The sequence below is a fragment of the Physeter macrocephalus genome, chromosome 11 (assembly GCF_002837175.3).
Source record: "Physeter macrocephalus isolate SW-GA chromosome 11, ASM283717v5, whole genome shotgun sequence".
Classification (NCBI taxonomy): Eukaryota; Metazoa; Chordata; class Mammalia; order Artiodactyla; family Physeteridae; genus Physeter; species Physeter macrocephalus.
This window is the reverse complement of record NC_041224.1, coordinates 127,556,795-127,582,743: the sequence shown is the minus strand read 5'-3', so window position 1 is coordinate 127,582,743 and position 25,949 is coordinate 127,556,795. Positions and strand designations below refer to the sequence as shown.

The 25,949-nt window shown below is 34.4% G+C and overlaps 1 protein-coding gene across 5 annotated transcripts; it reads left to right on the top strand.

The window, feature by feature from the left end:
• Positions 1-74: 74 nt before the first annotated feature.
• On the top strand, positions 75-23,750 carry KLHL28 (kelch like family member 28). 5 transcript variants are annotated; one of them, XM_028495789.2, is made up of 6 exons: positions 75-336; positions 11,041-11,125; positions 16,161-17,059; positions 19,610-20,053; positions 22,049-22,257; positions 23,392-23,750. In XM_028495789.2, the coding sequence occupies exons 3-6, from the start codon at positions 16,161-16,163 to the stop codon at positions 23,553-23,555; spliced, it is 1,716 nt and encodes a 571-aa protein (XP_028351590.1). In that variant the 5' UTR covers positions 75-336; positions 11,041-11,125; the 3' UTR covers positions 23,556-23,750. The 5 variants fall into 5 exon arrangements, with proteins under 5 accessions (XP_028351590.1, XP_007112849.1, XP_054944378.1 ...); XM_055088403.1 differs by having other exon boundaries at positions 255-336; positions 10,983-11,125; XM_028495790.2 differs by lacking the exons at positions 75-336; positions 11,041-11,125 and adding an exon at positions 14,841-15,691 and having other exon boundaries at positions 16,161-16,280; positions 16,467-17,059.
• The last annotated feature ends 2,199 nt before the right edge of the window (positions 23,751-25,949 follow it).

Below are 25,949 nucleotides of genomic sequence, written 5' to 3'. Positions count from 1 at the left end.
ATGGTGATGTACCCAGAGCGGACCTCTTGACCCGGAAATCAATCTGCCGTGATGAATGCTGGGTCATGTAGTCCACATCGGAAATTCGGACTAGGCAGAAGGCCCCTGGAAAAGGAAGTGAAAACGTTGAGAACGTAGTGAACGTATCTGGAGCAGAGAAGGCGAGGAAGAGAGAAGGCATTAAGGGGAAGTGACGCTCTCCTCGCTCAGGGCGGAAGTTCCCCGCCCCACCCGTAAAAATTGGGATTTGACTAAAGGCAAAAGAGGATCTTGCCCGGGTTCCCGTTGCCCACGGCTCCTCCTCCTGTTGCTGCGGGCTTGATTCCTGGGACTCAGGTATTTTCCTTTTCCTGTCCTTCTGCGGCGCAGGCTTTGGCATATTTCTGCTGGAGTGCACCTGGTGCTGGAGTAAGATGTAAAGAAATGAACGGGAGCAAGCAGGGAGAGAGGCGACATCTTCTTGTGCAGCGCTCAATCGTTTTAAACGCGTTGCTATCTACAGCCCTAAGTGCGATCCTTTCCGCCTGCCGTCCGCTTACCGGGACGGGAGATCCGGCCCAAGGCCAAGCTCAGAGCTCGCGTACTTTTTTTCAAATCCTGGTGTTTTAGGTCTTTACTCTCCTCGTTCTCCCCCCCAACCCCCTTTTCCTACTTCGCTTACCCTCCGGTTTTGGAGGGGGTTAATGGTTTTCTGTCAGTGGTTTTCTGTCATTTTTCCTTATCCTCATCACTTTAAGTTCTCTTTGAAAACGTACTTGATCTGGAGATAAATCTGTTTTTCCTTGTAGCTAACCTTCTTTCCCTTATAGGTTCTCAAAGTCTAATGCAGTTCCTCTGTGGGACTCACCCCTTCCCCTCTCCCGCTCCCTCCTCAGCCCCAGCCTCCCTGCAGGATCCTCCCGCGTCTATGCAGCCTTTCAGTATCCTGGAAACCGAGATTGCAAAGAATTTCAGTTGCTGTTGAAGTTCTTGGCATCATGGTCTTAAGAGAATTCTGCCCTGTAGAATTAGAGTTGATAATACGTTTCTTTGTTTTAGGCGAACTGTGAATTTGGTGAGCATTTTTTCCTTCTTGTAATTAAACTTAAGCGGAAACAATTGAAGAGCTGGAGTGCCTAGTGTGAGGCTGAGTTCTTCGGAGTGTGGAAGAAAATATTTTTGGGAAGGAATAATACAGTTGCTTTTGAATGACCCAGTGAGAAAAGTCTGTTATCATTTGAAGTCTACAATTTATGCACTTAAAATGCAAGTGTTCCTACCCTGTTCTGTACCACACGAGGTGTCTCTTAAATATTTTTTTTTTTTTTTTTTGCGGTACGCGGGCCTCTCTCTCACTGTTGTGGCCTCTCCCGTTGCGGAGCACAGGCTCCGGACGCGCAGGCTCAGCGGCCATGGCTCACGGGCCTAGCCGCTCCGCGGCATGTCCGGACGCGCAGGCTCAGCGGCCATGGCTCACGGGCCTAGCCGCTCCGCGGCATGTGGGGTCTTCCCGGACCAGGGCACGAGCCCGTGGCCCCTGCATCGGCAGGCGGACTCTCAACCACTGCGCCACCAGGGAAGCCCTAAATACTTTTTTAAGTGTTAGCATACGAAACCACTTTATAAATAATTTTTGCTGGATAATGGAAGTTCAAAAATAACTTCTGGGTGTTGTCTTAAAGCACAATTTGATTATTATAGGTTTCTTTTCTTTTTTCTTTTTCCCCTTTCTTTTGGGAGTAGAGTAAATGTAAATGGGGCTTGTGTAAACATGCATCCTTCTGTTTTGGTTTAAGTTCTAGGTTGTTACTTTGATTTTAATTAGTCACTTTGGCGTTTAAATGAATCTGCCTAAATTTGGTTTAACTAAAAATAAAATTTTTTTTTTAATATTAGGGGAAGGGTAAGGGGCAGAGGAGTGAAAACCAAGAGATGATTTTAGAAGTTGTCAGTGAGAAGGAATGTCTAGTTCTCATATTTCCAACGTAAGAAGTTTAAATTTATACTTTTACTCATGTATGCTCAGACTTCAGGAACTCAGTTCAGACTTAACTAAAAGAATGATGTATACATCAGAATGCACACATTAGAATGCCAGTTTATGTTGGAATAGAAGATAACCCTTTCCAGTAATCAGAATTTTCAGGTTGAAAATCCAGTGCACTCTTTGCTGTATGCAAGAACTTAGGAAGTTGTGTGGTAATCATGGAACAAAGAAAGTGAACTTGGAAAGTCCTGAATTATATATCATCATCAGAATTATGGTAGAAACTTAAGAATTACCCCTTCTCAATATAAAGAATACTTTTTCAAGGGGCTTGGATACTTAAATCAACTAGTTATATCCTTTTCCTTGGAACAAAGCACAATGAGTTTTCATTTTGACCCTTTCCTCAGGGCCCTGTAGATCACTATGTTATAGATTGCAGTCTATTTTATATCTGTTACCTTTAATTTCCTTGATGAAGACTTGGAAGATGAATTAGTCTTCATGGTGGATGGGACCAGGAAATGGGACCTTATCAGCATCCCATATCTTACTATCTTTTAGAGTTATTTTGTGGAAAATAAATCTCATCTAATTAATGTATATTCTGTTTATTTCTATTATGAAGCAGATTTTTAAAAAATCTTATTCTTGAATTCTAGGAATTGTGTACCGACTAGAAAAGTCTTTTATATTTAACTGTATAGAGAGGTAGGATAAAAATTTTTTAATCAAATTCCAGAGCAGTGGAATACACTGTTAGGTGTATTAATAGTACACCTCTAAAAGTTGAAAGGGAGTAATTAAGACTACATTGAAAATAGCAAATTCAGATAAAAGAAGTTAAAATAATAATTTCAAGATAATTTCAGTAAGTTCAAGAAAGATTGCTTAAATTAATGGATTAGTTAGTTAAATTAAGGAATGTTTCTGATACATACCTTAATTTTTTGAGCTGAAGTTAAGGTAAACACAATTGCCCTAAAAGCATCCTTTATTTCCACAGTCAGAATAAAATATTAATTGGTTGGATGAACCACTAGTTTTTTCCTTGTTCTTACTCAAATTTTACAGACATCCAGCAATATTGGAAACCAGTTTGAATTCTGTAAACTGTTAAGAATTTTGTATAGTTTAAGAAGTTATTGTGAAGAATTGCTATGAAAATGAAAGGTGCTATTAACATTAACAAGTAATTATAATTACACTATTATTTGAGTGTTTCCTGTGTGCCATACACTTTGCTGGGTACTTAATGAATATTAACTCATTGAATCCTCACAACAATTTTTTGAGGTTACATCATCTACATTTGTACTGTGGCACATTTTGTGGGTGTTTGCATCAGAAAGTAATTACTCAAATTAGTCAATTTAGCTATTTGCTTAGAGCTTTGGAAAACTTTTGATGGGGGAGAGTGTTGAAACTATAGATAAAATTAGATTTTTCCATCATTAATCACTCATATCTATTATTATGTATTATTTGATTATATGTATTTTAATCTTCCTCTTTGGGTTTATGTTCTGAACCCTTTTGGTTTCTTGTTTGAGTCACAACTTTAATAAGGTTAAGAAATTATGAACTTATTTTTATACATGTAGGATTAAACAGTTTTTCTTGATGTGTATCAGTGTTATATTTCATTTACTTAGGTTTATGCTCCAAATCCATTGTGCATTTCTGAGTCAAAATGCTACTTTTAAACAAAAAAAATTTTTTGTTGCATTTTAAGCACGAATCTGTTTGTTAACAGGATTTCACATTTTTTGTAACCAGTTTTTCAGTAGATGGGTTAATTATGTAACTTAGAGCTTTTACTGGATGTAGTAATGGCTTTGGGGACTTGCTTTCTTCTGTGTTATTTTGGAATGTATGATATAATGACTCGTATTATAACAGGCTTCTAATTTTACTTGTTTTTCTAGATATAGTGAAAGTCAATCTCAGAGAAAAGGAAAATATGCCAACTTGTTCCATAGGCTCACTGTCAAAATTATTATGCCATCATTAGTTGAATTCTTCTGTGAGGAAAACTGAACTGTGGGAAAGAAATTTAAACAATTCTTATTTCTCTTGACCATTTATTTGCTCTCTTTGTAGCAGATAATTGCCTCCCAGCTGATTTCAGCACCAGTTTTGTAGCTTAGGTGTCAATTAAGTATAATAACTCACAACTTGACCTTTAATAGCTTGGTTTCAGAATCTAAAAATTGTGAAGCTGCTGTAGACTATGGAATGTTTGATTTTATTTTAAATTTGTCTAATGTTATCTTTATATTGTGGATATTTATGTAATAAGAATGTGATTAGAAGTGAAGTACAATGCTATTACCTTTTTAAAATTTTCAAATGGATACCATTTATTCAATTTTGACTAATCAATCCAGTTACCTGGATTTAGAGTACTCCTAAGTATTTGTTTTATGACCAAAATTAAAAACAAAAAAGTATGGCAGTGATGTGGGGGAAGAAGAATCAATCCTACTATTATATAAATAACAGAAGGGAATGATCGTACATGGACCTCTCTTTATTTCATTTTAAAGCTCTGATGTATTCTTGTATCTGATCTACATTGTGTGTGTGTATATTTTATAATATATGTATATGATCTGTCCTTTTTCGGTTTCTGTTCTGTACCTTTTCAGTTTCTTGTTTGAGTTAAAACTTGAATAAGATTAAGAAATTATGAGTTTATAAGTGAGGCAGTATAACATAGTATTTAAGAACTCTGGAGAGAGAGTGCAAAGGTTTAAATCTTGCCTTGGGCTTTATTTCTCTGTGACTCAGATTTCTTCATCTGTTATATGGGAATAATAATAATAACAGTGCCTGTCTCATGGTGTTACTCTGAGGATGAATGGAGTTAATACATGTAAAAAGCTTAGAACAGTAGCTGGTACATTATGGCAATCAAAGATATTCTAGATGCTCTTTATAGAATAATTTAGTCTTATCAGGAGTAGCAACAATGATAAATTGGTTCAGTAAATATTTTAAGCAGGTCAACACTGATCAGCATTGTAATTTTTTTAATGTAATATGTAAAGAACATTGTTCTAAGGTTAAGAAAACATTATAGTCCCAGTAACGTCTTAACTAATTGTGTGATCTTGTTAATTCATCTAAACTCTCTGAACTTCAGGTTCTTCATCTGTAAGTCGTATGTGAAGTTTAGTGCCATATATTTTTTTCTTTCTTTTTTCCTGTACAAAATCTCATAAACATGCAAATGTAGAATAATGTAATGAACCCTTATGTACCTGTCACCCAGCTTCAGCAGGTATCAACTCATGACATCATATAAGCCAGTCCCTGACATCATTTTATCTACCGATATTTCAGTATGTATTTGTAAAAGATAAAAACTCTTAAAAACAAAACTATGGTATCACTGTTCAACAACAAAGAATAAAATAACAGTGATTAGTTAATATAATCAATAATACAGTCAGTGTACAAAATTCCCAGTTGTCTCCTAAATGTTGTGTGTGTGTGTATGTATATTATATGTGTTTGCACGCACCTGTATGAATCACAGGTTGTATTTGGTTGATAATGTCTTTTATGTTTATAGTAATCTGTAGGTTCGTTTTCATCCTATTTCTTTCCGTTTGTTTGTTGAAGCCGTCTACATTATTTATTCCATAAAATTTCTCATAGTCAGGATGTTTTTGCTGATTGCATCCTTCTGTTATAGTTTAACATGCTTTTTCTGTTTTCTTTATTTCTTATAAATTAATAGTTGGATCTAGTCTGTTGACTACATGTTTGATTTTGGAGGGTGTGTGTGTGTGGTGAGTGGTAGTATGCAAAAATATTTATAGGTGGTATTATGATCTTCCATCAGAAGACCCTGATGTCTGGTTGTCTCTGTTTTTGTGACGTTAGCAGCCTTTCATAATCAATGCCTACCTCCATTAATTCATTAAGATTGTAAAATGGTGATACTCTATCATTCCTTCTTTAATAACTGGAGTACTTTTATAAAGAAAAACTTACCCTCATCTATTTGGTAACCCAGTGGTACAGTTATAGGAAAGGCATGATAAATGCTTGATTCTTTCCCCTTATTTGCTAGGTTTCAAATAATGAGTTGATTCATTAGCATCCTCCAGTGGTGATCACTTTTTAAAAATTATCGTAATTTTATTATCATTATAAACTCATGGATTTAAGCGTGTCTACTGTGTTTTAATCAATTGCAGTTACTATAATTGATGATCAGTTTGTCCCATCTCTTTGACTAATGAGAGCCTATTCAGTTTGGCTCCTAACTTTTTTATGACCTTAGTCATCATTGATAGCTTTATTGCTACCTAGTATGTAAAGATTCCAAATTTATGGTGACATTTTCTGCCCCAGTTCTGGAATCAGCCATTTTTCCAAGGAGTTATGTACCCTTGGAGGGAAACAATATTTAGGGACCACATCTGGTGCTAGGAGTGCTCTTTGCTACTGGATTGGTCATAATTTGTAGTCCTTTTCAGTAGACAGAGCTAGGAAATACAATTTTTTTCTTAATATACATTTTATACATTTGTATATCTCATATATTTCATATGGTATGTACATATGTATTAGTGTATATAATGTTGTTTCTATATATATTTATTCTGATATTTTTAATTCAAAATCAGACTACAAGGTTTATATTTAATGTCTTAGTCTTACCTCTTTCTCTTCTTCCATATTGAGAATCTCAGATCACAAATGACTCTAGGGACGATAGAATTAGAAATGTCACGTAATTATGCATTGTGGCAGTGCACAGTAACAGTTTCAGTATACAAATAACACTCTCACCAACAATGTGATTACTGAAAGTGGTGTAAAAATTTTTAGGGCATACCCCACTAGGGATGGACTATCAAATTACTGTTTTAAAGTTATTTGGAATGGTATGGTTAGGCTACTAACTAGATGAACATTGGGTTCCTTTGCTTCCTTTTATTTTCAAGTTTCTTATGCATTGTGTTTTTAAGGTTTAATTTTACTTTATAATTGTGTAAAATAATTCCCTAATTCCACAGTCAAATCTATAAATGGGGTATGTTCGAAGATGTGTAGCTTCTATCTCTATCCCCTCCACTCTTTTCTCTCCCTTCTCTGTTAGGTAACCTTTTAAAAAAATATACCATGTAATATTTCCTTTTTTTAAAAAAAAAAAAGTGGGTATGTATATTTGTAACCTCCCCTTTCTTAGATAAATAGTGACATACTGTACACACATTTCTCTTCCTTCCTTGGATCAGGGAGATCCTGCAGAGTAGTATATGCAGAGATTCCTCATTTCTATTCACAGCTGCATAGTACTACATTGTGTGGATGTGCCATAGGTTTTTTCAGCCATTCTTTGGTTGGTGGGCATTAGAGTTGTTGTAAAATTCTTGGTCAGTTGCCTCTTGGTTTCTCAAATATGAAAGTACAAAAGCATAAGGTATTATTCTTTTGCTTGTACAAATAGACCTACAGTTATTACCGTATGCATTTGTCTCTATATATTTTTTGCCAGTGTATTTTTTGGATAAATTCTTAGAAGTAGGATTGTTGGATCAAAGGGTAAATGCAAATGTAATTTTGCTAAACTTGCCAAATTTATTTCCAGAGGTCTGTATCATTCAGCATTCCCACAAGGATGTATGAGTGTGCCTCTTTCTTACAGCCTCACCAAGAGTATATTGTCAGGAGAGAATTGTTATCTCCATATAGTTTTAATTCATTTGATTATAACTGAAGTTGAGTGATTTTTCATATACTTAAGAACCATTTGTATTTAACCATCTGTTCATTTCTTCAGCCTAATTTTTCTATAGGGCTAGAGTATTTTAGGAATGTTTTATTTATTGCTGATATATCTTTTATATATATTGTAATTTTTTTCTCAATCTCATTTGTATTTTGTTCTTTGCTTATGATTTTTTTAGCTATTCAAATTTTTTAATGTAATTAATTTGATCTACTTTTTCACTTATTGCCCCTGGGTTTTGTACCATAGTTAGGAAACTGTTCTCTAATCTCAAGTTATAGAGGAATTCACTCCATTTTATTCTAATACTTGTATGATTCCATTTTTTACATTTATACCTTTGATCCATAAGGAATTTATCCTGGCATAGATATGTGGAAGGGATCTGATTTTATCTATTTTCCTGAGGCTCAGTTATCCCAACATGTTTATTTAAAAGTCCCTCTTTTCCTCACTGATTTTGAGATGCTGCCTTTATCATAAACTAAATTTGCATATATTAAATTATCTATTTCTGTATTTTCTATTTTTCACCATTGATTTGTTTCTCCAAACCAAACATTCTATTTAATCCACAACAAATTTTACAGATGAGAAAGTTCAAGTTTAGAATAAGTAATTTGCCCAAAGTCTACAGCTATTAAGTAGTCAGATGTTGACTTGAACCCACTAATCTCTCTGGCCCTAAAATTCACACTTTTCCTCACTGTTCTTTCCTGTTTTCTATGGTACTTGTTCTTCATTCTGCACAAGGTTGTTATTGAGATAAATGAAACTGCCAGTGTAAAACTGACAAAGGTTAGGTTTTGAAGATTAGGAATTATTGCTTCTGTGAGTTATTTTTAGCCATTTATGGGTAAATAACTAAGAACCAAGTATAGTCACAGTTGTAATTCATAATTTTGAAGGAGTAGCAGTTATAATTTGCCATAATTTTTAAGCAGTTACACTTGTGCTGGAAATATTTTAACCAATTCTCAAACATTAGCATGCATAAAAATACTAATGCATTCTTAAAACACAGATTGCTGCCCCTTCCTTAGTTTCTGATTCCTTAGATGTGTGGTTGAGCTCAAGAATTTGCATTTCTAGCAGGTCCTAGGTGATGCTGATGCTGTTGGTGCAAGGATCCTATTTGGAGAACCATTGTTTTAAAGCTCTCTGTTTTTAAAGTTCTGTGAATTTCTCTTAAGTCAGATTTGAGAGAGAAAAGGAGTCAAATTTAAAATGTTAAGAATGATGTTATGGCAAACCTCCAGTGTAATTCATTTTAAGTTCCCTATATTTACCTTGCCCTTTTAAAGTTCTTAGTTCAAATTGTTTTGGTTATATGTTAAGAGTATAATCTCTTAAACTTTATTCTCAATACTTCTTAAAGGGATTAAACATCATGTCATTTGAATCCAGTACAATGATAGAAATATGTGTGGGTTTTCTTTTATGAAGTCATCTTTACCAGTACCCTTCTTGAGTGGTTTTTAAACCTTTGATCATTTTTATTATTTTGGGGGGTAATAGGAAAGTGAGATAAAGGAAAAATACTACAGAGGGTATAAGTGTAGGAGAATAGCTTCATCCTGGCATTCTGGTGACCTTGCATGTGTCCACATAGGCCAAAGCTTGGACTGTGGGACTGAAGCTTATCTGAGTCTTGGAACACCTTGCGATTCTCCTGGAACTTGAGAGGATGGGTGGTCTTTAAGGAGCTGCTGCAAGGCCATCTCTGACCTACCTCTCTGTCACCCCTGGGAGTCTGCCGTGAGACAGATTCTCTTTATCTCCCTGGTGCAATGAGGTATGGGACTTTGGTGTCCTGCTGCCCCGCAGAATAGAGCTCCAGAATATAAAACTGCTGCTGCCGTAGTTTGGGTTCTTCACAACTTGTATTGCTGCCATCCAGCCCCTTTTGTTTCTGTGTTGTCCTTTTTAGTATGTGGGACAAGGATCCAGGGAGCTTAGTCTTCTTTCACTGTCTGTAAGTAATAAACTGTCTAAATTTAAAAGTGTCTCGCTGTATCTTTTCTGGTTTAATTAGTCAGGTTTTGGCCTTGCCCTGTTTGTATTTATTCATTTGACGGTAAGTAAGCTTTGTTCCGTTCTCGGTGAGTGTGGAAGGGAGTCACATAGGTTTAGCTGGTAAAAACCGAGTCTTCTTAAGGAAGATAATGATAATAATAAATAGCACCTAATGATTATTGAGTGCTATGTGTACCATTTTGTCTGTGCTTTACAGATGAGAAAACTGAGACTTTAAGATCACTTTCCCAAGGTCACATTGTAACCCTAGGAACCTGATTCCAGAGCCCAGTCTCTTAAAATTATACCATCCTGCATATCTGGATATGTGTCATATATACACGCAAACATATGTTCTTTTAATGTGTTGCATGTGTACATATATATGTGTGTGTATGTATATTTACAAATCAATATTATAGTATGCTTTTATATCGTGTTGATGGTAATTTACCAGTCCTGAACTGGATATACAAAAATTAGTATAAAGATCTATTACTGTATGATTTCTATTTATACTAAAAATGAATCTAACCAATAACTCATTAACTTGATTTGAGAATCAACAATTCTTCAATACTTTGTGTGGTCCAAGATGTCCACTGACATCTTGTACAAAGATGGTACTTGGTACAAAGTAGATTTCTTACCCAGTAGTAAGAGATGGTACAACATAGAAAGCAGAATACCTCTTAAGCAAACAACGTAAAAAAAATCACTAGTAATAAGATAACTTATTAATAAATAAGATATTTATCACAAGCTTACTAAGTGATAGACACTATTCTAAGCATAAATGCATTTAATCCTCAAAACAATCCTATATTATTGTATTATTACTGAGTAACTTTCACCCTTTGGTTTTTCACATAACTCTCAGATTTTCTTTTTTTTTCTTCAGACTCAACACCCATAAGATGTCTTGAATTTCTTCTCTTCATCAGGTCTTTTACTTTGTTTAGATCTCTTTTAAAGGATGGTACTCCAAATCTGTATTCCAGTTGTGGTCTGACATTTGCAGAGCCAAGTAGAATGTCTCCTCTCTAGTTCTGTATATTATAGTTCTACTAATGCACCTTAAACCTCCATAAGATTAGTGTGCTAAAGTATTGCTAAAATTAAAATCCCCAAACCCTTTAAACACATCCTGCAGATGAGTCTTTTCTCTCTTTTTCTGTACTTGTATAGTTGTTTTGGAATCCACTGTAGAATCTTAACATTTATCCCTCTTAAATTTCTTCTTATTAGATGTCAGGTCTTTTTGGATCCATGTTTTGTTAGCTGATGTATTTGCTGTCCTCTGCAGCTTCATATCATCTGCAAAGCTGAAGAGCCTGCCTGCAGTATCTTCATCTCGGCCTTATGGTATACCATCAGAAACCTCCCTCCAGGTGGACCTCATTTCATTAAGTAGTATATACTCTGGTGTGGTTGTCCAACCACTTGCTAATTTAGTTAACTGAACTAGCTTATATTTTTTGGTTTTGTTCTCAAAATCATAAAAGCATTATAAAATTCTTTACAAGTATCTAGTTAAACATTGTATATTTTTCTGATCTACAAGTCTTCTAAATACATCAGAAAAAAAAAAAGATTAACCTGTGACATGTCTTCTTGTTAACTCATGCATCCTAGTCTTAGAGATCACTACATCCTCTTCTAAGTATTCACATATCAAACCTTTGATCGTTTGTTTTAAAGTGTTATCTGAAATTAACATTAACCTTACCAGAATGTTAGTAGAAATTACACTCTTATTTTGGAAAATAGTCTCCTGTCTGTGGCACTGGCAATGATTCAGGGATCTCATTCACAGGTTTTTTTAAATACCTTGGAACATAATTGTTCGGTCTGGGAGAGATGTGAACTTATAAGGTAGCTAGGTCTCCTTTTTTTTTAATTTACTTTTTTAAAAGGCTATTTTTTTAGAGCAGTTTTAGGTTCACAGCAAAATTAAGAGGAAGGTACAGAGGTTTCCCATTTACACCCTTCCCCAGCACATGCGTGCCTTCCCCCATTATCATCGTCCACCACCACGGTGGTGCATTTGTTACAATTGATGAACTTATATTGACATGTCATTATCACCCAAAGTCCATAATTTACCATAAGGTTCATTTTTGGTATTCTGTATTCTGTGGGTTAGGACAAGTATATGATGATATATATCTACCATTATAGTATCATATAGAGTAATTTCACTGCCCTAAAGATCCTGAGTGCTTTGCCTATTCATCCTTCATCCCCCTTAACTCCTAGCAACCATTGATATTTTTACTGTCTCCATAGTTTTGCCTTTTCCAGAATGTCATATAATTGGAATCTTGCAGTATATAGCCTTTTCAGATTGGCTTCTTTTACTTGGCAAGACATTTTCTCCATGTCTTTTCATAGCTTGACAGCTCATTTCTTTTAGCATTGAATAATATTTCATGGTCTTGTTGTACCATAGTTTATCCAGTCACCTACTGAAGGACACCTTGGTTGCTTCCAAGTATTGGCACTTCAGAATAAAGCTGCAATAAACGTCCATGTGCAGGTTTTTGTGTGGACATAAGTTTTCAATTCATTTGGGTAAATACCAAGGAAGGCAATTGCAGGATTGTATGGTAAGAGTATGTTTAGTTTTATAAGAAGCTAACAAAGTGTCTTCCAAAGTGGCTGTACAATTTTGCATTCCCACGGCCATGAATGAAAGTCTTTTGCCCTACATTCTGTCCAGCATTTGGTGTTCTCGGTATTCTGTATTTTGACCATTCTAATAGGTGTGTGGTAGTATGTCGTTGTTTTAATATGCAATTCCCTCATGACACATGATCTTGAACATCTTTTCATCTGCTTACTTACCATCCGTATCTTCTCTGTTGAGGTATCTGTTAAGGTCTTTAATCCATTTTTTAATCAGATTGTTACTTTTCTTGTTTAATTTTAAAAGTTCTTTGTTTATTTTGAATAACAATTCTTTATCAGTTGTGTTTTTTTGCAGATATTTTCTCCCAGTGTGTGGCTTGTCTTCTCATTCTCTTGACATTGTTTTTCCCAAAGTAGAAGTTTTTGTGTGGTTTTTTGTTTTGTTTTGTTTTGTTTTGTTTTATAGAGACATCCAACTTATCATTCTTTCTTGTGTGGATTGTGCCTTTGGTGTCTTATCTAAAAAAAAAAATCATTGCCATACCCAAGGTCATCTAGAATTTACTCCTGTGTTATCTTCTAAGTGTTCTATGGTTTTGCATTTTACATTTAGGTCTTTGATCCATTTTGAGTTAATTTTTGTGAAGGATATAAGTAAGGTCTGTGTCTAGATTCATTTTTTACTTTACATTCCAGCACCATTTATTGAAAAGACTATCTTTTCTCCATCGTATTACCTTTCCTGCTTTGTTAAAAATCAGTTCACTGTATTTATGAGGGTCTGTTCCTAGACTCTCTATTCTGTTCCATTGGTCTATTTGTCTGTGCTTTCACCAGTGCCGCACTGTCTTGGTTACTACAGCTTTATAATAATGCTTGAATTTGGGTAGTGTCAGTTGTTCAACTTTATTCTTCTTTTTCAATATTGAGTTGGCTATTCTGGGTCTTTTGCCTCCCCGTAAAAACTTTAGAATCAGTTTGCAACATCCGCAAAATAACTTGCTGGAATTTTGATTGGGATTGCATTGAATCTGTAGTGCAAGTCAGGAAGAACTGACATCTTGATAATGTTGAGTCATCTTATCCATGAATATCTCTCCATTTATTTAGCTAGTTCTTTGATTTCTTTTATTAGAATTTTACAGTTTTTCTCATATAGTTCTCGTACCTAATTTTGTTAGATTTATATCTAAGTATTTCAATTTTTAGGTGTTAATGTAAATGGTTATATGTTTTAAATTTCAAATGCCACTTGTTTGTTGCTGGTTTATAGAAAATTGTTTGACTTTTGTATATTAACCTTGTATCTTGCAAACTTTCTATAATTGCCTGTTAGTTCTACTGTCTTGGGTTTTTTTTTTTTTTAATTGTTCTGGATTTTCTACATAGACAGTCTTGTCATCTGCCAACAAAGACAGTTTTGTTTCTTCCTTTCCAATCAGTGTGCCTTGTATTTCCCTTTCTCATCTCATTGTATTAGCTAGGTGTCATTTTTCATTTCCTTCTCTTATTTTCTGTATCATTCACCTTTCCTGTTTGTTGTTCACTTTTCATCCTGAATAACATCTTCTTGTTGAATCAGACAAATGAGAGTTGAGAGGGGTATGTTTCACAAAACAGCACTTAAAATTAAATTAACTGCGTGTAAAGGAATTGAGTACTTAAATATTTATAGACTTTCAGATGAAGTTAATTTTGAACCAGCCTTTTGAAAATTTGAATTGGATGAAAAGAACATGGGAGAGGAGAAAGTTTATAGGCAAAATCTGGCAAATGTAAGAAAATATTTATATAGGGCTGTGGTAATTACATGAGCTTTATTGGAATGAAAGGTCGTTATGGAAAGAATGGGAAATAGTGAAAGGGATCATGAGAAGAGAATGAGACTTAAGTGCTGTATTCATAGCACTTCGAGTTGTGTGGAACTTTAAACTTTACAGAAAATTTTCATGTAACCTTCTGAGATAGGTGGGAGGTATTCTTATTTTATGGATGAAAAAATTAATACTTAGATTAAGAAATGTACCAATTCCATATAATAGTATATGACCCAGTTAGAACTAAAACTCATTATATTTCCAAGGTCCCTGTTCTTCGCTGATACTGTTACATTTCTGTTGCCTCACCATAGTACCCTGTACTCATAACTCTTACAGTTTGTTATATGTTCCTGTGCATTATCTAATTTGATCCTCAAAAACCTAGTGAGATATATATAGTTCAGGTATTATTATGATCTCACTTTACAGATAAGGAAAATGAAGATAAGGTAAAGTTAATGATGTAAAGTAGCTAGGACTACTTTCTTAATTAATCCTGTCACTTATTTGCTATATCTACTTGCTTTCCTGTTGTTCATTTTTCTCTTCAGTCTAGATGTTAACTTTTTCCATTAAACTGAGGCTAAAAGAAGTTAAACAAGTTTAAGAGGTCAGCACTATAGTAAGTAAAAAGAACAGACCCAGATCTAAACATGTGCCTTCTGGTTGCTGTTTTCTTACCAATATTCTGTTCTGGAATAAAGTACCTACTGGAAGACCAACAAGTTTCTTGAGACTTGTCTGTACCCTGATTGAGAATTATTCTGTTAGATGTGGGCAGGATTAGTTGGAGAGATCAGAAGTGGAGGCTGGTGATATCAGCTATAATGTGGTCATGTTAACAAAATTTGTTAATGGACATAAAATTCAAATGAAACAAGTGTGAAATGATGATGTTCTTAATGAAGATAAAAGTTTTAATATTTGGATATTTGCATTTAAAAATGCACAGGAATGAAGTGCTATACTCTCCCAGTCCTACCAACATTTATATTATTTAATAATGTTCAGAATTTTAAAGTTTATTTGATAATTCTTTTAAAATAGGAACCAAATTTTCTGCTTTTTAAAATTATTCCCATTACTTGTGTTTGAGGTATGAATGAGACAGGAAAGAAACAGTTCATATTGTGTAGATGTCTTATATTCCTTTCATCTATTCTAAGCAACTGCTATGAGCCATTCTGAAGTATCCATGTGTTGATTTCTTATGGCTGCTATAACAAATTACCACAAACTCAGTTGCTTAAAATAACAGAACTTTATTCTCTCACAGTTAAGGAGACCAAAAGTCTGAAATTATTATCACTGCGCTGAAATTAAGGTGTTGGCAGGGTTCTGTGCCCTCTGGAGGTTCTAAGGAAGACTGTGTTCCTTGCTTCTTCCAGCTTCTAGTGGCTGCCAATGTTGATTGGTTTGTGGCTGCATCAGTCCAATCTCTGCCTCTGTGGTCAGATTACCTTCTCTTCTTCTGTCTGTGTCAAATCTCCTCTGCCTTCTTATAAGGTACATGTGATTGCACTTAGGGCCCAACTAGATAACCCAGGATAATCTCCCCATTTCAAAATCCTTAATCATATCTGCACAGTCTTTTTTTTTGCCGTAAAAGTACCATTCAAAGTTTCCAGGGATTAGGATGCGGATGTCTTTTGGGGGAGCAGTTATTCAACCTACCCCAGTCCTTATTGCCTCTCACTTTTTCTTCTTCTTTTCTTTCTAGTCTCTTTTCCTCACTTCTATTTTTAATCTTGTTCATCTTCCAGAAGCACGGAGTGTGCTTAATATCTATAATAAAGGAGTTGAATGATTGTTAACTTCCCTTCTAACTCTAAAAGCCTCTGTCTAGTATTTAGTATTTAAAAAACAACAAACATGCAGATAAACAACAAATCTCATTTATTTTGTGCAACCTGTAAAAGTAATCATTTGCAAGATTATTTTGAAATAACTATTCATGCTTTTTGTTTTTCTGTAGATGGACCACACATCCCCGACCTACATGCTTGCTAACTTAACCCACTTACATTCTGAACAACTTCTACAGGGCCTGAATCTTCTTCGTCAACATCACGAACTCTGTGACATCATTCTTCGAGTAGGTGATGTTAAAATCCATGCTCACAAAGTGGTACTTGCCAGCATTAGCCCATATTTCAAAGCTATGTTTACTGGAAACCTTTCTGAAAAAGAGAACAGTGAGGTTGAGTTTCAGTGCATTGATGAAACTGCTCTCCAGGCCATTGTGGAATATGCCTATACAGGGACTGTTTTTATTTCACAGGACACAGTTGAATCTCTCCTTCCAGCAGCAAACCTACTACAGGTAAAACTTGTCCTTAAAGAATGTTGTGCATTTCTTGAAAGCCAACTTGATCCTGGTAATTGTATTGGAATTTCTCGCTTTGCAGAGACATACGGTTGTCATGACCTTTATTTGGCAGCCACTAAATACGTATGCCAGAATTTTGAAGCAGTTTGCCAGACTGAAGAGTTTTTTGAGCTTACGCATGCTGATTTGGATGAAATTGTTTCCAATGACTGTTTGAATGTAGCTACTGAAGAGACTGTTTTTTATGCACTTGAGTCTTGGATCAAGTATGACGTCCAAGAACGCCAGAAATACTTAGCACAGCTACTTAACAGTGTACGATTACCATTGCTGAGTGTTAAGTTTCTCACTAGATTATATGAAGCAAATCATCTTATTCGTGATGATCGCACTTGTAAACATCTTTTGAATGAAGCTCTGAAGTACCACTTTATGCCTGAACACAGACTCTCTCATCAGACAGTCTTGATGACACGACCTCGCTGTGCTCCCAAAGTACTTTGTGCAGTAGGAGGAAAATCTGGACTGTTTGCCTGTTTGGATAGGTAAATAGAAGGCTTTTAAAGGATTGATGCTAATAGATTTTATACTCTTAAAATTTGCTAATTTATTATATTTTTAAAATAGTTTGATTTTCCTGTTTATTTGCTTCTTTTTGTTGTTTTCTTTTTAAATCACTTACCTGATTATTTTAATCACATTGTCGTCCATTCTCTATAACACTCTCAATTTTAAACACCTCTCCTCCCTCCCAGTGCACAAATTTTATCCATCCTGGTTATTCATGAACTTTTCTTCCATTTTATGCCCTTTTTTCCTTTGTGAAATCATTTACATCTTTATGTGAGTCAGACCAGGTCAGAGGGGATTTATTATTGCTAGCTATATCAAAAAATGCTGAAGAGGAGAGCTAGGAATTTGTGATGAGAGCAGACTGGGACAAGAATATGTTTGAATGAATACAGTTAATCAGAGTAACCACCAAGAAAATAAAAACCAGGATATTGATATAAATCATGGACTTTACATGCAATTTATTTTCTTCAGTGTAAATATTTTTTTAACAACTAGTAAAAAGTGCTTTCTTTTCTGATAACTTAGAGTAGGAGTTGTCAGACTTTTTCTATAAAGAGCCAAATAGTAAATATTTTAAATTTTGTCGTCATAATATGGTCTCTGTTGTAACTACCCAAGACTGCCATTGTAGTGCAAAAGCAGCCATAGATAATACATAAACAAATGAGCATGGCTGTGTTCCAGTAAAACTGTATTTACAAAAGTAGCTGGTGGGCTGAATTTGGCCCATGGCCATCATTGATTTAGAGCATTCTACAAGTAACTTTTTTTGTTTGTTTGTTTAATTTTTATTTTATATTGGAGTATAGTTGTTTAACAATGTTGTGTTGTACAAATAACTTTTTTTTTTTTTTTTTTGGCGGGCCTCTCACTGTTTTGGCTTCTCCTGTTGCGGAGCACAGGCTCCGGACGCGCAGGCTCAGCGGCCATGGCTCACGGGCCCAGCCGCTCCGCAGCATGTGGGATCCTCCCGGACCGGGGCATGAACCCGTGTCCCCTGCATCGGCAGGCGGACACTCAACCACTGCGCCACCAGGGAAGCCCCTACAAATAACTTTTATACATTGAAAATATAGCTGGATGTTACCTTCCTTTTCCCTTAAATGGGATTGCTTTATGAAAACTTTTGTGTTTAATTTATTTCTTTAATATTTAATATTCTAAATATTAGAATATTTAATATTCTAAAATATTTCGAAACATTTGCTAGATTGCATTTCTTTCCTCCAATAGGAGGAAACTGTTGATGTTTTATCAATGTCAATTGATATGTCCTTTATCTTTTAAAAAGTCTCAGTGTACATTTTAATTGTGGTCTAAAACTAATATTGTTGAGATTGGGCTAACAATAGCTTTAACGTTCCCTTGTGCCCCTCCTTGATGCCATCTCCTTCTCTCCCCCAGAAGTAACCAGTATTCTTAATTTTTGATGTATTATTCCCTTGCTTTTTGTTATAATTTTGCCACATATTATATGTGCCCCAGTATATAGTTAGGTTTTACACATTTTTATGTAAATGCAGTAGTACCATGTATATTCTTCAGAGATGTGTTTTATCATTGAGCAGTAAGTTTATGAAATTGAGATTGCATGAGGAAATAATTCATTTAGTTTCATTGGCGTATGGTATTATAGTAGATGGACATAATACAACATTTTCTTTCTACTGTGAATATGATGACTGAAAATTAATTGAAATGTTTCACATATACAGAAAAGTCCACAAATTCCAAGTGTACAGCTCAATGAATTATCACAAAGAAAACATTACAAACCATTTCAAGAAAAGAACATGAACAACACCCAGAAACCAACCTTAAGGTCCCTCCCTGGTGTAAGATCATCACTGTTACATGTAGTTGTAGTTTGTTCATTTTCATTGCTGTATAGTATTTTCTTATATGATATGCACAATTTACTTATCCATTTTATGGTTGATGAAAAATTTGGATTGTTTCCAGTTTTCAACTATTACAAATAATGCTACTGTGAACACTGTTGTACATATACATATGTGTGCATTTCTCTTGGGTGCATATCTAAGAATGGAATTGCTTTGTCATGGGGTGGATATACCACATCTTATTTATCCATTCTCCTTTTTTTTTTTTTTTTTTTTTTTTTTGCGGTACGTGGGCCTCTCCCCCTGCGGAGCACAGGCTCCAGACGCGCAGGCTCAGCGGCCATGGCTCACGGGCCCAGCCGCTCCGCGGCACGTGGGATCCTCCCGGACCGGGGCACGAACCCGTGTCCCCTGCATCGGCAGGCGGACTCTCAACCACTGCGACACCAGGGAAGCCCTATCCATTCTCCTTTTGATAGATGACTGTGTTGAGCTGCTGTAAACCTTTCTCTATTTGTGTTCTTTTGTAAAACTGGCTGTAATAGGCATTCAGTAGAGTAGATACACAGGAATGAAATTGCTGTGTCAGAGCATACGTGTATCTTCAGTTTTGCCAGATATTGTTTATGGGCCATTTTGATGTTTTAAACTTAATTTTTTCTTCTTATTCTTTAGTGTGGAGATGTACTTTCCTCAGAATGACTCTTGGATTGGTTTGGCACCCCTAAACATTCCTCGCTATGAATTTGGAATATGCGTTTTAGACCAAAAAGTGTACGTTATAGGTGGTATTGAAACTAATGTGCGTCCTGGCATCACTATCAGAAAACATGAAAATTCAGTCGAATGCTGGAATCCTGATACAAATACCTGGACTTCTCTTGAGAGAATGAATGAGAGCCGAAGTACCCTTGGAGTAGTGGTACTTGCAGGAGAACTTTATGCTTTAGGTGGTTATGATGGACAATCTTATTTACAATCTGTAGAGAAGTATATTCCCAAAGTAAGAAAGTGGCAACCTGTGGCACCAATGACTACAACAAGAAGTTGTTTTGCCGCAGCTGTGTTGGATGGAATGATATATGCCATTGGTGGGTATGGTCCTGCCCACATGAACAGGTATTTAACTTAATCAAGTTGTATAGGCTTGTAGATTTTTTAAAGTATCATTAACAATGATTTCTGGATTTTAAACAATTTGTGTATATGAATGAACTTCCCTTTTTAATTTTTAAAGTAATATTGATAGACATTTGGGAAACTTAAACTGCTCCACAAGTATAATTGTAATTGTTTTACATGGAGATTTAATACAAACCTAAAAGTCAAATCCCTTTTATTAAATTTTACATTCATTCATTCACTATAAATGGACTAGATTTTAGAATTCAGAAATCTGAAAATAAGATGAAGTTAGATAACTTTAGATTTAGGGTGGTGTGTGTATGTATACGTGTGTGTGTCTGTATGTGTGTGTATGGATGGATGATCTGTTACTACATTGTTTAATAGAATACAAAAGTGGAAAATGTAATTTCTGTATGCTTATACAATATTATAACACATCATAAACTTTAAGCCTTATTTAAATATTCCATTCTGGATTCTTATTCTGTAATCATACATGTATCATAATGTATCTGAGCTGTGCTGAAATTTAAATGTGAGATTTCTGTATTTTATAGTATTCTCTGAATAAAGGAGAAATATATATATAAGAAAAGCAAAAGCATAAAGTGCTTATATGGAAAATTAATCATAATTCTGAACCTTTGTTGAAAGTCGATCTTCCAAAGATTTTATCTCTAATAGTATTTTATCTCTATTATGGTATGTGTTTTATTTATTGTGAGCATTTTAATAAAAGAGAGTATGTGGTGGTTTGTTAACAGGCTGAGAAAGTAATGACACAACAGCATGTCATCTATAAATTTTATTTCTGTGTAGGCCAAATTTTTCTCCCTTTTTGTTGCTTCTTTAGTTGAAGGAAAAGTATTTGGGACCCAGACATGCATTTCTATTTTTTGAAAAGCTGCTAGTAGAAATTTCTAAGATAAAAGGTTAAGTACTTTAATTTTGAGATAATGCTCTTGAAGTTTAAGTTCTTGTTACAGTTTTTCACAGGATTTTTCTTGTCTAGTGATTTTGCTCTAATGGTTTTTATCCTGGTGTCCTTTCAGAAATAGTTGTAGTTTAGTCTTCTAGTCTAGTCTAGTCTAGTCCCTATTCTGAACTTACTCTCAAATGCTTTAGGCTTTCTTGAGAAGTTAGGTTAGGACCAGAACAAGCTCAACCAACTTGCCTTTGCACCCCTTCAGGGAAAGTGTAGGCTTAAAGACCTTCTGGGATTTTCCAGGAAAGCTTATTTGGAAATTCTGATTTGATTTGAATTTCCATAATGCAACAGACTTTAAGGCATACAGACTTAAAGTCCATAAGGCATACAGACTTTATTTAAATCCGTGAATTCTCATAAATTACTCTGATTATTATAATCATTACAATAATCATTATTATGATTAGCCAGCTTGTGTTATGAAGTATGTAGTGTTTGCTTTACAGTTAGTCACCAGGAATTCACCTATAAGAAAAAAATTCCTCTTCTTTCCTTCTCTTCATCTTCCCTTTTCCTTAGCTGTGTGGAAAGTCCTTAGTATCTTTAGGAACCGTCTGTATTCAGTTTGTGCTTTTCAGAGTCCTTTCACATGCATACTCATTGGACTTTATTCTAACATGAATCCTTGAGGTTATATTATTCCCATGTTACAGGAAATGACTTATCCAGGAATACACAAATCCAAAGTGGTAGGTCTAGGTATGTAATATTATTACTTGAACCCAGATTTTCTGACTTCAAATGCTACATGCTTTTAATATACCTTGCTGCTTGTACAATATAATAGAGTAGGGTATGGCTATTTATTGCACCAGTCTACAAGGTAAGCTTTTATCCCTGTGATTTTATCAGCAAAATCTGAACATTTGGGACAAACTACTCTTGTTTTATATCTGTCCGTTTGCACTTTTAAAACTCTGGTGGGTTTTAGTTGCTTTAGTAGGAAGAGTGACACAAAGGATATGTGAATTAATTCTTTCTTTTATGAATATTTGCAGTGTGGAGCGTTATGATCCAAGTAAAGACTCCTGGGAGATGGTTGCATCTATGGCAGATAAAAGGATTCACTTTGGTGTGGGTGTCATGCTAGGTTTTATTTTTGTGGTGGGTGGACATAATGGTGTTTCACATTTGTCAAGCATTGAAAGATATGACCCTCATCAAAATCAGTGGACTGTGTGTAGACCAATGAAAGAACCCAGAACAGGTAATAATAACATACCAATTTCTAAACATATAGGACAATATTTTTTATAGTGATGTTCTTGAAATAGTAGTTTCTTGGGATATAACAGTAAGAATATTATTACTTGTCCAGAAAAAACTCCTTTTGTGATAAACTTGACTGACAACTTGATTAGACAAAACTATATAGATTTTTTTACTGTGATTTTAATATGCCAATGTGCATATTGTTATTTTTTAAACTTCAACACATCTTGAGAAATGTTGACAATAGAAAGTATCTTATAGAAGCTCTTTGTGTCCATGTAACAAATGTAATTGTTCTATGTGTTACACACACGTGGTCACACACCCAGGATCCTAGGGTTGTTCTATTTTGTTTTTTATTGTACATCAGCAGTCTATATATTACTTTCAAATGTTCTCTCCTCCTAAAGGGGTATAGTTATAGTTGATCTAGAAAGGGTTGGGTTTCAGGTTTCATAAAGAAAAACAAATACAACTTTGAGCAAAAGAAGAAATTATCCTTAAACCCAAACTCAAATCACATTATTTTAAAAGGAACATTTTAAGTTACTGGTGGAAATGCTTTAGGAGTATTCCTTGCATTTGTGATTAAAGAAACTCCTGAAAAATACACATAGGAAGGAAATTGAAAGGCTTGTTTACTAGAATTAGTTTCTATGGTACCATTGAGAAGGAAAACCATAAAACAATGAAAATGTGAAATATTTGGGTAGCCTTGTTCTTTTTAGAACTATATATATATAAAGTAAAATTTTAAAGCATACATTATATAGTTTATATATATTTAAAAATTTAACACGTTTGAAAACAAAAATTAATGATTTTTGAAAAATATAAATATAAATTGAGAAGAAAGCATATGGGAAGATATATACTACATTCTTAATAATATTTAACTGTGGTGGAGAGAAGGAGAGTAGGATTGAGGAGGAGAGATGAAGGAAGACTTCAGCTCTTTTATACTAAGGGATTTTTTTCCGGTAAGCACATATTGCTATATTGCTTGTATAATTAATAATAGATTTTTGAAATGTATTTTAAGAAAACATTTAAATACAAATTTAATTTAGTGCGAAGTCTGCTTCATGGTTAACATTTTTTTTCCCCTATTTTTACCCACCTTTCCTAGGAGTTGGTGCTGCAGTAATTGATAACTACCTTTATGTAGTGGGTGGTCACTCAGGGTCTTCCTATCTGAATACCGTGCAGAAATATGACCCTATCTCAGATACATGGCTGGATTCAGCTGGCATGATATACTGTCGCTGCAATTTTGGATTAACTGCACTTTGACGAGTGTGGACTTGTGGAAATAGCGTAGTGATGAACCTTGTGCTGCATGAAAGGATGCCCAGTTTTCTGAAGCCCAAAAGCTACATTGCTTTCTTTTTAACTTGAAATGGCATGAAGACTCAAAGTTTTGTTGGGTACTTTGAACTGACAAGTAGCTTTGGTTGCTCTTGATTATACAGTGAATCAATAATCCAAGAAAAAAAAAAAAAGGAAAGATCTTGCCAATTGAATTGTGCACTTTTTTTCCTAATACTGGGATAGAATAGTTTTATGTTCATAAGTGTACATGTGGAGAAAACCTTGCTGCTTTTTAAAAAAAATTTAGCTTTCTTCCTCCTCCTTGTTCTGCACCATTTTTTACCAGGATGAGAGATACTTAGATGCTGGAGTATACTGAGTGACTAGACAGAGTGCTGATACTATCTGTTGGATATAAATTCATATGCTTCACATTTTAAACAAACAAAGGGCTGCTTTTTTTTTCTGGTACTTTTAAGGGTTGTAAATTACATGCCATACTGAGTCGCCTGGATATTCTTACTGCTAAATGGCTTTAGGGCTGGGGATGTAATAAGTTTGCAAGATAAATGCATTTACTGTCATGATTTTGGGTCCTATTTTAAGCAATCAGATACTTACTGTGTATGCCTTTTTTATATGGACAGGTTAATGCTGGATGAATTTAGTTACCCATCTATGGTATGCTAAGCATGGATAGAAAGAGTTAAGCATATCAGTTTCAATTTTTTTTTAGTAGTCCAGCACGCTTTCCAGTGTTGATGTAAATATTTGATAAATGTTTAGTACCACCCTTAGTGCACATTGAGTTTTTTCATATATGCTTACAATAATTTTAGCTTTTTTAAGACTTTTGTTTGCTTTTTCAAAGTATTCAGATATAAAAATGGTGCTAACTGTAGGATCTGTAACAAGGCTATACCAATGTTCTTTTGGATGTTAAATATGAGATATGCATGACATGTTTTGATAGTATTTTTCATTTTTACTGGCTTGGTTCATTTGTGCTTATTAAAAATGTTAGTGTTTATAGTAATATTTACATCCAAAAAACATACAAATGGCCTGTTATGCTTTTCATGGTTCCTGAATAGTGATTTAAAGAAAGATACGTTTTATCTTCTTTCTTCTTGTGCTAGATGTTATATGCCCTTCTTAAAAACAGAAATATATGCATTAAATATAAAGCACTAGGCAGTTAAGCATTATTTTGTACATTTCTTAGGTAACTGAATATTTTAAAGTTATTGAGGAAAACTGGAACTTGATGTTTACTTGAGCAATGGTTCTAAATTCAGTTCCACTTTGACTAAAGAAACGATCTTTTAAAGCAAAATTGTTTGCTTTACCCAAGTGACAGCTTATTTAAAAGAACTGGTTAATTCATTTTGTTTTGCATGTTTTAGTAAATGTCTCTTAATCTTGAATACATTACTTTGCATTTTATTAGGATGTTGGTACTTGTATTTTTGGTACTGTAGTCATTTTGTTTTCCTTCTCTTGATTTTTTCTTTCTCTTTTCTTTTTTTTAACTGCCCACTATCTCTTTATAGTCTCTACAAAACTATATTTGTTTCCTAAGAAAAAGTTCATATTGCATTCTTAAGTGCCATAATGTTCAGAACTATTGTTAAGAAGCCATTTGTAATTATAAAGCATAGGTTCATTTCTTAGCATATATGTTATTTCTTGAAAACTATTTATAGCCAGGCAATTTTCAGTTTTCCTTGTTCTTCCATAAACTGCCAGTTGTAGACTTAAATATATACTGCAAAACTGTGTGAACTCATCTTTAGTCATATAAGTAGTTTCATGCTTTATGAATATTTGCACAGATTATAAAACCTTGCAAGTGATTTTTAGTCTCTTTCTAATTAAGAACTCAACAGGAGCTACTAATAAAATTGACAGGCTGAATATTTTCTATGTTGCTTGTTTGAATAACTTAATGATATATAGCAATAACTTTTTAATTGATTTGAATAAATCTGTTGAATAGAAACAAGGTGCACTATTGTGATTGGCCTAGACTTTATTTAAGTTAAAGAAAGCAATTTATATAGATTCCATCACATACTTAATTTTAAATCCCCATCTCAATTTTCTTTCTATTTATATCAATCAGAAAGAATTGTTATTCTTGATAACATTAACAATGTTAATCAATTATTAAATACATCCTATTACACTGTTTTTAAGCCCCTCTCCCCAGAAGATAAGGGAATTTGAAAGACTATAGAAATTTATTTTAATTGTAAACAGATCTATACTATACATTTTATTTTCACAATGTTTTCCTCACATATCATCCCCACTATCAAATTAGTATAAAATATATAATCGTTTGGTAAATTAGACCAAAGACATAAGTTGATC